At 50.0% G+C, this 12,926-nt stretch overlaps 6 protein-coding genes across 6 annotated transcripts; 3 read left to right on the top strand and 3 right to left on the bottom strand.

The window, feature by feature from the left end:
* Positions 1 to 450: 450 nt before the first annotated feature.
* Positions 451 to 2,558, top strand: FMAN_07027 (uncharacterized protein; the record flags this gene model as incomplete). Its single annotated transcript, XM_041830603.1, has 2 exons — positions 451 to 502; positions 553 to 2,558. 2 exons carry the CDS (start codon positions 451 to 453, stop codon positions 2,556 to 2,558), a joined length of 2,058 nt encoding a protein of 685 aa, XP_041681250.1.
* A 176-nt stretch (positions 2,559 to 2,734) lies between these two features.
* Positions 2,735 to 5,491, bottom strand: FMAN_07026 (uncharacterized protein; the record flags this gene model as incomplete). Its single annotated transcript, XM_041830602.1, has 3 exons — positions 2,735 to 2,846; positions 2,904 to 5,351; positions 5,400 to 5,491. The coding sequence occupies 3 exons, from the start codon at positions 5,489 to 5,491 to the stop codon at positions 2,735 to 2,737; spliced, it is 2,652 nt and encodes an 883-aa protein (XP_041681249.1).
* Positions 5,492 to 6,719: 1,228 nt separating this feature from the next.
* Positions 6,720 to 7,821, top strand: FMAN_07025 (uncharacterized protein; the record flags this gene model as incomplete). Its single annotated transcript, XM_041830601.1, has 2 exons — positions 6,720 to 7,455; positions 7,505 to 7,821. 2 exons carry the CDS (start codon positions 6,720 to 6,722, stop codon positions 7,819 to 7,821), a joined length of 1,053 nt encoding a protein of 350 aa, XP_041681248.1.
* A 298-nt stretch (positions 7,822 to 8,119) lies between these two features.
* FMAN_07024 (uncharacterized protein) lies at positions 8,120 to 8,686 on the bottom strand (the record flags this gene model as incomplete). Its single annotated transcript, XM_041830600.1, has 2 exons — positions 8,120 to 8,200; positions 8,246 to 8,686. The coding sequence occupies 2 exons, from the start codon at positions 8,684 to 8,686 to the stop codon at positions 8,120 to 8,122; spliced, it is 522 nt and encodes a 173-aa protein (XP_041681247.1).
* Positions 8,687 to 9,422: 736 nt separating this feature from the next.
* FMAN_07023 (putative ASP3-1-L-asparaginase II) lies at positions 9,423 to 10,532 on the bottom strand (the record flags this gene model as incomplete). The annotated part of the gene is made up of 1 exon (XM_041830599.1): positions 9,423 to 10,532. One exon carries the CDS (start codon positions 10,530 to 10,532, stop codon positions 9,423 to 9,425), a length of 1,110 nt encoding a protein of 369 aa, XP_041681246.1.
* A 939-nt stretch (positions 10,533 to 11,471) lies between these two features.
* Positions 11,472 to 12,914, top strand: FMAN_07022 (uncharacterized protein; the record flags this gene model as incomplete). Its single annotated transcript, XM_041830598.1, has 1 exon — positions 11,472 to 12,914. The coding sequence occupies one exon, from the start codon at positions 11,472 to 11,474 to the stop codon at positions 12,912 to 12,914; it is 1,443 nt and encodes a 480-aa protein (XP_041681245.1).
* Between the last annotated feature and the right edge of the window lie 12 nt (positions 12,915 to 12,926).

Genomic DNA, 12,926 nt, shown 5'->3' with positions numbered 1-12,926 from the left:
TATCCGAGTTTGACGCCCTAAGCTTTGGTGCTTCTTGGGGGATGAGGGCAATGCTTCCCGTGGAAGCTTGATCCCTAGAAGCGACAAATTGTAGGCAATCTCTGCTCGAACCAAGTCCACTTGTGGAGAGGCTTGCCTGCAGCTTTTTCTTTGCGCTATTAACAATAAAGCAATTCGGAGAATTGTTTGTTGTGGCAAGGCCCATGCAGTTTGAGTGATGAGTGAGCCTCCTGCTGGCACATCGCTTGTCGATCCTCCTGATAGGCTGACTCAACACAAAGGCAAACGCGGTCAATCATGTAAGTGAGCGATGGACCAGACTTGAAATATCTTACAAGATTTTGTTTCTTTCCTTTCTCTCTCTTTTCCTTCTACATCCCTCGACATACTTGCACTAGTAACTGTTACACCACTCAACTACATCTCTGCGTACCGCAGCATCTTTACAAAATGTCATTTTACAAGGGGAAATACCGTGTCTCCAGTAGGGACGTCAAACAAGGTCAGTCGCTATTCCTCTCCATCGGGCCGTACGCTAACTCTGCATCTTAGTTCTAGGAAAGCCAACGGTCATCGGCATCTACGGCCTTCCTGGCTCCGGAAAGTCTGACGTTCTCAAATACTTGCGCCAGGAACTCGGCGAGGAAGACTTCGCGTTCTTCAAAGGCTCTGAAATTATTGCGTCCCTCGTCCCTGGAGGTCTTGACGAGTTTCAGACACTCACTGAGGACGAGAAATATGAATGGCTTATCAAAGCCATCAACCACGTTAAGGACGAGGCCATAACCAGCCGTCGAGTAGCTGTGGTGACTGTGTATTTTAGTTTCTGGTCCAAGGAGAGCGATATGCCTCAAGCGGTCCTCAGAGAGGGTGACTTGGGGACGTTCACGCATATCATCTATCTGAGACCTGAGGTGCAAACCGTTATGTCAAATATCGAGAGCGACAAGAAGGACCGATCCTACATGTCCCATTTGACGGTGGAGAACTTGGATGATTGGCACCGCCGTGAAATCTCGGCGATGCAAGACAACTGTGGGGATAATATTCCTTTTGCTATCATTCACTCGCCCCTGGCCCGGAGCGTCCTAAACCTTGTTCGGAAGTTTAAAAAGCCGCCTACTGCTGAAGAAAACATCTCCGAGGTGACGAAGCGACTTGACGAGATCGTCGCTCTTCACGACACTAAAGAGCTCCAGACATTCCTCGTCTTTGACGCTGACAAGACACTGTCGGCTGAAGATGGCAGCCTTCTCCTTTGGGATGAGGTGCAGGGGGACAACTTCGGAGGCGGTGGCAATCTCCTAAGATATCTCTACGGTGGTGCAATGGGGTACTCGGATGATGCATTCCGCGAGACTACCGTGATGCTGGAAGACAAGTGTAATGATGAGGAATTCGAAGGTCATTGCAACACGGTCTCAGCACGCGTCTCTCTGCGCCCTGAGTTCTTCTCTCTCTTGCGCGTCGTCGCAGAGATGAAACACATCGGCGCTGTTGTTGTGACTTGTGGAGTTGGACGTGTTTGGACCAAGGTTTTGGAGCACCATGGCCTTGCAGACAGTGTGAAGGTGATTGGCGGTGGGAGGTTCTCGGACGGATATACCGTCACTCCTGGAGTTAAAGCCGCTGTTGTGTCGCACCTCAGAGATGCTCATGAGCTCTACGTATGGGCCTTTGGTGATAGTCCTTTGGATATCACCATGCTTTGGGAAGCGGACCAAGCTTCTGTTGTTGTTGGTGACGAGAAGATCAGAAGCACAACTATGGATGAAAAGTTGGATAAGGTTATCCGGGATGATCACCTGCGAGCCCGACAGATTCTTTTGCCTAGTACAGCATCGCCTAGACTTGACACCAGCACTCTCCCCGTTGTCCGCATGGACGAAGACTTCATCAACTCGATCATCGATCGCCGCCCGGACCGCCAGGCGCTCAAGATCTTCGCCGCCACCGACAAAGCTGCCGCCAAACTTCTCATGTCGCCCATGCGCGACGCCGCAGTATTTGGTCCAGTGCTACGACAAGCACACGCTAATGTCGGGCGATATCTCGCCACCGAGTATGTATCCGAGCTCATTGGTCTTGAGGACTACGCCATCCCACACGTGCAGGGCCACAAGACAACCGGGTACTATCTGCGCAACGAAGCTACTACTTCGATCATCGCTTTGATGCGCGGTGGTGAACCGATGGCATTCGGCGTCAGCGAAGTTTTCCCACAAGCCATGTTCATTCATGCGTCTACCGCTGGAGACGTGAAGATGCATCATGTTCAGGGACAGACGAACGTGATTTTGGTGGATTCCGTGGTCAACAGCGGCAAGAGCGTGATAGAGTTCATCAAACGCGTTGTGCGTCTTGAGCCCAACATCAGCATTACAGTCGTGGCAGGTGTAGTTCCGGCTGAGGCCATCGCCGAAGATCATCTATTCGCCAAGGTGATGAGACGACACGGCGCTGGATTGGTTGCGCTTCGAGTTTCGGAGAACAAATTCACGGGAACCAAGACGACCAACACTGGGGATCGGCTCTTCAACACGACTCATTTGGCTTAGGCTTCTACAGCGCCATGACGCCGTGGTTATCCCAGATGGCGTTAGAAATAGGCAGTAGTAGTTGATGATGTCATATGAAATTGAAGAATATTTGGCATTATCTAATTGAAAGGCAATTGATAGGCGATGCAGTTCTTCCACTTCCATGACCCATCGCCAGCTTCTACCCAAAAGACTTAACCCTCATTGTTACAGTTCGTGCAGTAATCCATAACAACCTTACAAGAGTTCGACAACTCAATGTGTCCACACATCCAAATGTTGTCATTCTTCTTGGCGTTCTCACGTCTGCATCCAAAGTTAGTAAACAATTCAACTTCAACCAGCTAGGGAAAAGGAACTTACGCTTCCTTGATGAGTTTACCGCTCATTCCAATACCATAGTCGTCACAGCTAAACTTGGCAATACAAGCAGCCTGTCCCATAGACATGACCATAAGAAGACCCTTCTTGGAGCGGCTGTAGCGCGTAGTGTACCCAGTGTAGATAGTATCATCTTGGAATTCACCAATGGCGCGGTCACATGCGTCGCCGAGACCAGACTTGGAGAGTCCATCGCTCGTGCCACACTGCCCGGAACCATCGTTGTCGACGTGGGTCTGCGTAGGGACCGGTGTAGCGATGGTCTTCACCTCACCAATGCCGTTAGAGAAGGTAGCAGTGACATCCTTGTACACCTGTCCATATGCAAGAGTGTAAGCAGTCCAGGCGAGGACAGTTCCATCAATGGTCTTGGTGAGGGGTTCGTTGATGGGTGCTTGTGTGGGAGGGGGAGCTTCGGTCGCGGGATCGACCTTGGAGGGATATTCGGTGTACGCTTCGCATTTGTTGTCGATGAGTGTAGCTGTCGCGATGTATTGCTTGCCCGAGACGGTGGTGGAGCATTGGCAGTAGGCTGATGTGACGCGGGGACCGCCGTAGATACCGCAGGGGTAGTATGTGCGCACTGGGGCGGTGGTGAGTTCCTCAGTTGAGCCGGAAGTGATAGTGTTGGTGGTTTGGTCGGCTGGACGGGTTGTTGTGAGTAGGGTGCTAGGCCTTGTGGTAGCGGGTACTGAAGTGTCAGTCTCATCAGCCTTGGAGGTCTCTTCAGTCTTGACGGTTTGATCAGCGGTGCTGGTCTCATCGGCAGGCTTGGTAGAGGTCTCTTGGACAGAAGTCTCAGCCGCGGTAGTCGACTCAGGAGCTTGGTTGGAGGTAGTCCCATCAGCGGCTTCAGTCGATGTGGGCACGTCAGAAGTGCCAGTCTCGGCCGGGCCAGCAGAGGTGTCACTGCCAGTAGCGCCATCACCACTCGTGGGAGGCAGAGCGATCGAAGTCTTGGGCTGGGTATCTGAAGCAGCAGGAATACTGGTAGTCTCCCTCATCTTGCAAGATCCGGTAGTCTCAGTCGTCTCGGCAGAAGTAGTAGTCTCAGCCTCAGTGGAGGTAGGCTTCTCGGTGGTACTGGCCTCCGTCTTGCTCTCCTCCGTCTTGGACTCTTCTTCTTCAGTCTTAGACTCGTCATCATCGTCATCATCCTCTTCTTCACTCTGATCCTTCAGATCATTGCTGTTATTGGTAAGAGTGCTCACGATGGGAGTGACACCCTCGACAATGCCACCAGTGATCTTGCCAGTAACATCCTCAAGGTTGGAGACGACACAGGATAGAGTGTTGATAACGTTGGAGACAATGTCGAGAAGTCCGCGCCGTCGCTTACCGGGACAACCGCCAGACTTATTACCACCAAGATCCTTGATAGCGCCCTTGACACCATCGATCAGGCTGTTAACCTTGTTTAACGTGTCAGTCTTGAGGCCATCAGGGTTGTTTGTCCAAGCGACGATGATAGGGATGATGTCGTCGACTTTGGAGTTATACTCTGAGGCAGTGACCTGAGCCTGAGAAGCAGCAGCAGTGGCTTCTTGGGGAGGAGCAGTGACGGGTGCTGAAGGGGCATCGCTTGGCTTGTCGCTTGGTTCAGAAGCCTTCTCAGTTGTGCTGGGGATGTTGTTGACGGGGGCGGTAGTGCTAGGCGCATCGACATTGTCGGTTGTGGTTTCGGGAGGGGGAACCTCAGCGCTGGTCTCTGTGTTGGGAGGGGGGATGGCATCGGAGGTAGTGGTATCTGCAGGCGCTGGTGGTTGGGTAGTGGTCGTCTCAGGACCTGGGGCAGGAAGATCAGTGGTAGTATCGACAGGCTCGATCGCATTGCTTGTAGTTTCAGTGCCAACCGGAACAGCAGTGTTTGTGGTGGTGTCGACAACCGGAGGAGGGATATCGCTCGTAGTCTGTGTTCCAGCAGGAGGAAGATCAGTGTTGGTGGTCGTACCAACTGGCTCAACAGCTTCGTTGGTGGTAGCTGTCTCAGTACCAGCAGGAGGGGGAACCTCGGTACTAGCACCAGGAGTGCCAACGACGTTGGTTTCTGTACCGGCGGGAGGAATCCAGTTTGACGTAGTCTGGTCATCCGTCGTGGTAGGGATAGGGTTCACGACAGGAGCGTCAGTGCTGCTCAACACATCCACGATCGCTGATGTCTCAGTACCAACAGGCGCAATTTCAGCGCTGGTGGTGCCATCAACAGCCTGGCCAATAGTGGTAGGAGGTTCAACTACTGGAGCAGCATTGGTAGTTGTGTCAACTACAATAGCGTCATTGTTGGATGAAGTCTCAGTGTTGATGACAACGATATCTGAGCTTGTAGTAGGGAGAACGTCAATGGGCGCGACGGCGCTGGTGGTGGTAGAAATGAAGGTATCAGTGGTAGTGGTATCAGTGTTGACGTCTCTCTCATTAAGCTGATAGATTCTAGTATAATTAGTCCATAGTACTAAGCTCTAGCGACAGTATACTCACTGGTAAGGAACGGCAGAAGCAATCTTGGCTCCGAAAGACAAAAGAAGGAAACCAATGCCAATTGGCATGGGAGAGTCTGTAGGGCGCAACATAATGAATGAAGAAGCTAACCCAACCAAGGTTTGCGATACTAAAACAACTGACAAAAGAGTGTCTGTAGGAAACAAAAGACTTTAAGTAAAGCCAAGTACAATAAAGGACTTATTTACAGACATTTACATACAAGCCTCAGCATCAACAGGATGACTTGACATGGATTGTAAGCCATCCCCATAATTCTAAATTACAGGGCCGATCCTTCAGAAGAAACTTCCGAAGGATCTCAGCAAGACACGCTGCTTACACTAGCGCATCGAAATTTGACTCCAGATGCAGAAATAGACTGCGCGGCATCGCATCTGCCGAGAGTGTTACGACGCAGCGTGAGATGGTATAATTTAAGAACTCCTTAATCTCCATCCTTCGGAATCCTTAACTACAGGGCTGTGAGGCTCCATCCCGTGCGCTTATCGGGGGCTGTTAGTGGGTGGCCCCAGTGGTGTTCTAGGGCTGAGCTGACTCCACTGTTTGAACAAGCAAGGGAGTTGTGGAATGGCTTGCTCCCATTGGTATGATCGGGCTGTAAATAAGGCTATCACCTTGTAATTTTTTATTCTGTAGGGATTTATTTATCTCAAGCGTTGGATTCGAGCAATATGTCATCGTTGCATTAGGATTCAGTGCATGTAATCATCAAGGCAGATTGACGATCCCAATACCGCCCCCATTCTGCCCAATGCCATTATCTATGATTCACCATCTCAACCCTCAAGGCCCTCTGCGGGACGTGCAAAAGCTCAGCCCCCAATCTCAACACGTTTCAACTAAAATCTCATCCAGACCCCAACTTTGATCCTCCAGACACGGCAAACACGGGAAGATCTAACTTAGAGCCCCGTCTCACCACTCAAGCCTCCCGCAGAATGTCTCAGTAACCCGCCTGAATCTTCGGCTCACGAGTCATCAACACGCTATAACTCCACCCACATACCGTCAGCTCAGCCCTGTTTCATCGGTAGTGGAACATGTCAGCACAGGGATCTCCATAATCGCTCCTGTTTCAAGTACAATAGAATTTAGATGAACTAATTAAACAGATTACGCCAAGGATTCAGCATGCATCCTCCGAAAAACACGGCATGTTTTTATCTTGTAAGTCACTACCAAAGTTCTGAAATGTCCGTTAAATAAATGCACCCACCCAACATTTTATACAGCCCTAGTAGCACGTCGTCGGTATTCCTCCTACACTCTTTTGGATAGTCATTCTCTTCAGCGACAATGCTTTTCTCAAGTCGCTTCACTTTTGCCCTCGGGGCTTTACTCTCTTTTATCACCAGCGCCAGCGCTGTTTCTGGCGAAGGCAGCTTCCCTGATTTCATCTCAAACTGGGCCCTCTTCCGAAGATGGGAGGACATCACTGGTTCCATCCCCGTCTTTGACGTTCCCAGCATGGATGACCTGATTGTCGGCGACTGGGTCAACTCTGAGAAGAAGTTGACCTGGGAGTGCTACACGCTCACCAAGGACAGCCTCGTCGCCAATAGCTTGACTGTCATCATCGACAAAGCTACCCTGACTTGGACCGATTCTGAGAACCAGCCGCAGCAGCAGACTGTTGTTAGTAAGCGCAGTGGTATCAAGTCTGGCGATGGCAACGCCATTATGTACGGCGCTCGTCTTCAGAAGGCCCTTGACCATCCTAACATTCTTCCCATCAACCATATTGTTTACGGCAAGGGTGGTGTGAAGGACTATGGTTTCGCCATCATGCCTTACGTTCAGGAGGGCTCTGTGGCTGATAACCTCGCTAGCCTGACTGATGTGAACGGTGCTTTCAAACAGATGCTCGCTGCTGTTGCTGCTGTCTCCGCCGCGGGCATTATTCACCGTGATCTCAAGCCCGAGAACTTTCTTAAGGATGGAGATACCATTAAGCTCATGGACTTTGACCAGTCACGAGACATTGGTACTACTGTTCAAATGGATGTCGGCACCCCTTCATACACCGCACCAGGTAGGACATCCAGTTCCAAGACTTCGACCCCAAACTGACATTTCTCTAGAAATTATCATTGGCAGAGACTACACCACAAAGGCTGATACTTTTTCTCTGGCCATGAGCTTCCTCGTCATGTCTGTTCCTGACCTGCGAAACTCTGATGACCGATTCCAGCTGTGGAAGGATCTCATTGAGCCTCCCAACACAAGCTACGAGCGTGTCACGGCTGATAAGACTGAGGAGATCCTCCGGGGGAGAAACTATGGTGTTTTCAACGGCAACGATGGTCTGCTAAAGGTCATTGCCAAGGCTATGTGCAGTGAGAGTGAAGGGCGCTACACTCCTGCTGAGTTTGAGACTGCTTTTAACGGAGCTACATAATTTCCAGATTCGCCAGGAGAAGGGTGAGGTTATGAATATTTTGGGTCAAGCTAGTTGAGACATTTAGACTTTCTATGCATCCTCACATTGGTGATCATTCCATAATCACAATTCGCCGTCTCTTTTTCTTTTCTTCACGTTCAGTGCACACATACGACCCTGCATCTGTGAGATAAAATCCTCGTGATCGAGGCTATCTCGCTACTTTACAATCCAACCAGAATGGTAACCAGTTTTTATTCACAATCAAGGATAATAGCACTACAATGAAGATGTCTATGTAGGCGACTACATTTCCTCACTCCTTGCTAGCCGTTAACGAGTCAGCCGCTTCCTTCAGGCGTCCAACAGTAACATCCTTCTGCGACTGCACTTCAAGCTGCAAATCATTAGCCAAGGTCATCACAACAGACCCAAGACCTACCGTAGCCACATTCTTGATGTCCGCTTTCTCAGCATACCAAGTCAAATCCCTCCTCACACGGTGCTGAACACGTGCGTTCTTCGTTGATGCTGTAGCAGGGAAACGTGTCCAGATCAAGATGACAGCAGAGCCAGGATGGCGATAAAACGCAAACTTCTTTATTCCGGGAGCGTCAAAGTATGCAGCAAGATCTTCGGGTGCTACATTCTTGATGTGATCCTCGAACTCGATGGTGTCCTCTTCGTGATCGACTACCTGAATTTTGGTAAGTTTGGCTCTGAGGATGCAAGATGGTCTTACAATCTTCAACAGGTCATTATCCTGGAGTTGGGGTAAAACTGCTGTGCTGCGGGCATCGAGGAGATAATCTGGCTCTGTTCTGGGTTGGTCTGTCGTCCCAGGTAGATTGATGGTTTGGCACTCTTTTGATCCGGATGACATATTGAAGTCTGTTATTTTTGTCTTGTGTCTTGATCTGAGATGGTGCTGTTGAAGTTGTAAGAAAGTACGCTGACGTCTAGAGTTCCGGGTGCCTGAATGCATGCTAGACCAGGTACTGAAACAGCGATTAGTCATAGGGGATAGCCACTAAAATCAGCGACAGGCTAAGTGAGTCCTACAGCGCACGCGCCATCACATATAGGACTTGATCACGCATTATAGCGTCGAGAAGACGCAGCCCATCTTATAGGTCTATCTCCAACCGTAACATAAACTCTAACATGGTGACCTTATCTTTATCGTCTTACTCAAAGCTTCATCCCCTATCTATTTAATCGCTCGACATGTTATGTAGATATTCTGACCAATATTCGGCCTACCTACCCTATAATTAACTGTTTACTCTTTCGGATTATTATTTCATTCACCGAATTGGGTCAGAATCCTCTTTGGGGTTTTTCTGAATCTCTCACTGACTGGCGACTAGTTAATTCAAACTTGTTTTTATGCTTAAATTAGTTTGACTTCAATCGCCTGTTTTAGTCTGGCTCAGTTCAGACAGAGGGGATGAAAATGACGCACAGGGACCTCAATAATTCTCTACTCTTGGAACAATCGAACAAAATTAGACATTTGATCCCTTCTTGCTTAAATAGTGCGTTGCGTATCATATTCTCCTGAGAATCTTATTCTAGTTCATATATACATCATGAAGTCATACAAATTCGCTCATCATCTAAGAAGCATACTCAAAAATGTCCTTGATCTCCTCAATGGACAGCTTCTTCTCCAGAGCAAGTTGGAGCTGGATTCTAGACTTGGAAGGATTCAAGTATCCAGCTCCAATACCGAAAGGTCGCTCATCCACGTATCCCCAGGCAGTGCGTCGGCTGACGACGACAGGAATCTCAGTCTCGTTGAGAACCTTCTTGATCTCCTCAACAGCCTTGTCGGGCCAACCTCCAGCGCCAAGACCAGCGAGAACAATACCCTCAGCACCGTTCTCAATAGCTTCTTGGAAAAGCTTAGGGTCAGTCTCTTGATGACCATACAGGACGTCAACTTGAGGAAGAGCAGTCTTTGTTGAGCTGGTGCTGATATTGAAGTAGTGATGACCGAGAGGTCGAGTAGCGGGGTACCAGAAGATAGGCTCGACGTTCTCGAAGGAGCCGAGATAGCCTTGATCCTCGGCCTTGAATGTGTCGAGGGAATTGGCGTTTGTCTTGATGGTGTATCGTGCAGAAGCAATCTTATCGTTGAGAACGATCATGGCTCCTCGACCCATAGCGCTCTTGCTGCTAGCCAGTCTGACGGCAGAGAGGAGGTTGAGAGGGCCATCAGCGGAGAGAGCAGTAGCAGGGCGCATAGAGCCCACCAAAACAACAGGCTTCTCACTCTTGACGGTAAGATCCAAGAAGAAAGATGATTCCTCAAGGGTATCAGTGCCATGAGTCACAACAACACCCTGCATATGATCACTATCAAGATCATCCTGAATGCGATGCGCCAAAGTGGTCAGAATAGTAGAGTTGATGTCTCCACTATCAACATTGGCGATCTGCACGCCCCGAACATTGGAGACGTTGCATAATTGGGGAACAGCGTCGATCAAAGTCTTGATGCCCAAAGCACCAGCCTTGTAGCCCGTAGTCTGATCAGAAGACCCAGCTGAACCGGCGATTGTGCCGCCGGTGGCGTAGATGGTGATGTTGGGAAGACTGGCGTTGTAGCACTCAAAGTCGCTGACTGCGCGGGTGAGGAGCTGGGGTATCTCGGGGAGAGGCGAAGCGAGGGCCGAGCCTACAAGGGTTGTGAGAGCGAGCAGGGATTGAAGAGAGGGCGACATGTTGGGCGGTCAGGACAAGACTATCAACGATATAAGACAACTGCCTAGAGAACAGAGAAAGAAGAACATGACGGCGGGGAATTTGGGCATCTTTTATAGTCGTGATATCTTGGTAGCTTGGTGTCTTGGTATGTCCAACGTGGGTATCTTAACCTGACCGAGGATATGCGTGTAACCCACCGTGTTACCTTATCATTAGTTAACAGGTCCCGTCGGATCGGCTCTCTAGTTCGAGGATAGTAAGATAGCCAAGAGCAAGTAAGGTGAGGGTAGAAGGTTCTCGCCGTGCGCCCTAATTACGTACGACGATAGGTGATCGGCCAAGGATTACGGGTTTCTTTTCTGCCAAGCTTCTAGTCTGGGTTATTATCGTTCGGCCTCTAATGCTGACATGCCGATGCAGACGCGGGGAAGACAGCCACTGCCAGCAATTGGCTTGATCGTGGTAATTATTTCTACATCTAGGATAGATAGAGTCTGTCTCATCTACCAATAGATCGGTTCAAAGATGTAGATATTAATTAAGTTGACATGCTTTGCCAAGTGATAGACGACATGTAACGGCCCATTTAGGCATAGCCTGTAAGCGGGGTGTAGCAGTTCCTAATAACGAACCAGCCTCTCCAATCCCCACGAACTCAAAATCCACTTTCTCTCTTTTCTCCGTTGGTTCTTGACTCAGTCACTCTCTTGTCCCCTTGAACACTTGAGTTACATGCCTACCTATCGCTTGCGGGAATTTTTCGTTTTATTTTTCTTATCTTTCCGTTACCTCATCCCAAGGAAACTTACTCCCGTTGCGGTAAACCCTCGACCCACGCACGTGCGCGATTATCGCATCCTTTATCTCTCCCACTGTACGGAGTACACTCACTGCCTTACCTAGATAGACACAGCACGCACAGTAGAGACGTGTCTTATCTGAGGCTAACCTAACCTATGCCTGACGATGATGTCCCCCCCGCCAAGCGGACGCAGGTACCTAGAGCCTGTCAGCGCTGCAAGACGCTCCGCCGAGGCTGTAACGAGTATCGGCCCTGCAGGCGATGTGTGGATGCAGGTCTAGGAGATCGCTGCATTGGACAGTCCGGCGCTCCGAGCATTCTCCAGCCCATCCACGGCCATTACTCGGTACCCTCAAATGCACCTGTCGCCGCGCTGCATCGTCTCATTGAGCTTGTACCGGCTCAGGTGCTCGATCATTGCGTCGAGCGCTTCTTTGCTCGGCTCTACCCTACTATTCCCATCCTGACTCGCGATTATGTCGTGCTCCTGCGATCGGCGTCATCGTCGGCGACGCCTGAATGGAGACTTGAGGCTTACTCTGTGCTTGTCGCCATGTGCGCGCAGGTACTCCTCCAGACTGAAGAGCCGGAGAATTTACTGTCGCAAGGCATCATCGCTGAGAATAATGCGACATATGGTTCAATGATCGTGGACCAAGTCGTCACCGTCCACCAATCCACCCCCCGCACAATGAAACCAACCCTCAACCAATGCCTCCTCGCATTCTTCCTCTACGCCTGCCAAGCGCGTCTCTCGCACCACAGCCAGACATTTCTCTTCCTGCGCGAAGCAACAACCCTATTCTGTCTTTTGCGCATCGAGGACATGGACCATTCCGCAAAGGCGTTAGCACACCGACTATTCTGGGTCCTGGTCGTATCAGAGCGATCTCACGCCATCCGATATCGCCGCCCCATCACATTACAAATAACCGACGAGGCCCCAGAAATCGACCTCAACGATCCTTCGCTTTCTGGCTTCTGGAGTCTTTCGGCTCTTTTCAGACCCATTGATACGTCGTTTGTTGCGCTGCTGAATCAGGAGCGTTTTGCCATCTCACCGCCTCTTTCGTCGCTGGATTTCGTGGAGACGGCTGTTAATACGGCTATCAAGCCTGACTTGCAGCTTCATGAGACGCAGAAAGCAAATTTGAGGATAACGCAGCTATGGTTGCGGATGATTGTGTGGAAATTGCGCCTTCGATTAGGTCATCTCAGCGAAAATGCACATCAGCATAGTCTCACTTATCAATACCCTCTAGTCGTTGCCAAAGATCTCACGCTCTCAACACGAGATCTTTCCATCGATAGTATAAAGATTCATGGCATCGGAGTAACAGAGAAGCTTTACGACATTGTCTCGGCGGTTGTTGACGTCCTGGCTCGTGTGCCAGTCACGCCTTCAAGTCCTCAAGGCCTGGCGATGGGCACGTCACCTGAAGACGATTTACTATATATCCGGAACCTCATAACTAAACTGCCGGGAGGTGCATCCACTTATGAGCCGCTTCTAGAAAAGCACATACAACAGGCACTGCCGAGTCCCGGGCCTAGCGTGGCCCACAGTAGTCCACCAATATCGAGAGTAAATTCATAATAAACAATCTGT

Source organism: Fusarium mangiferae (genome assembly GCF_900044065.1).
Source record: "Fusarium mangiferae strain MRC7560 genome assembly, contig: FMAN_scaffold005, whole genome shotgun sequence".
Lineage (NCBI taxonomy): Eukaryota > Fungi > Ascomycota > Sordariomycetes > Hypocreales > Nectriaceae > Fusarium > Fusarium mangiferae.
Note: the sequence above shows the minus strand (reverse complement) of the source record. Positions and strands in the feature narration are given on the sequence as shown.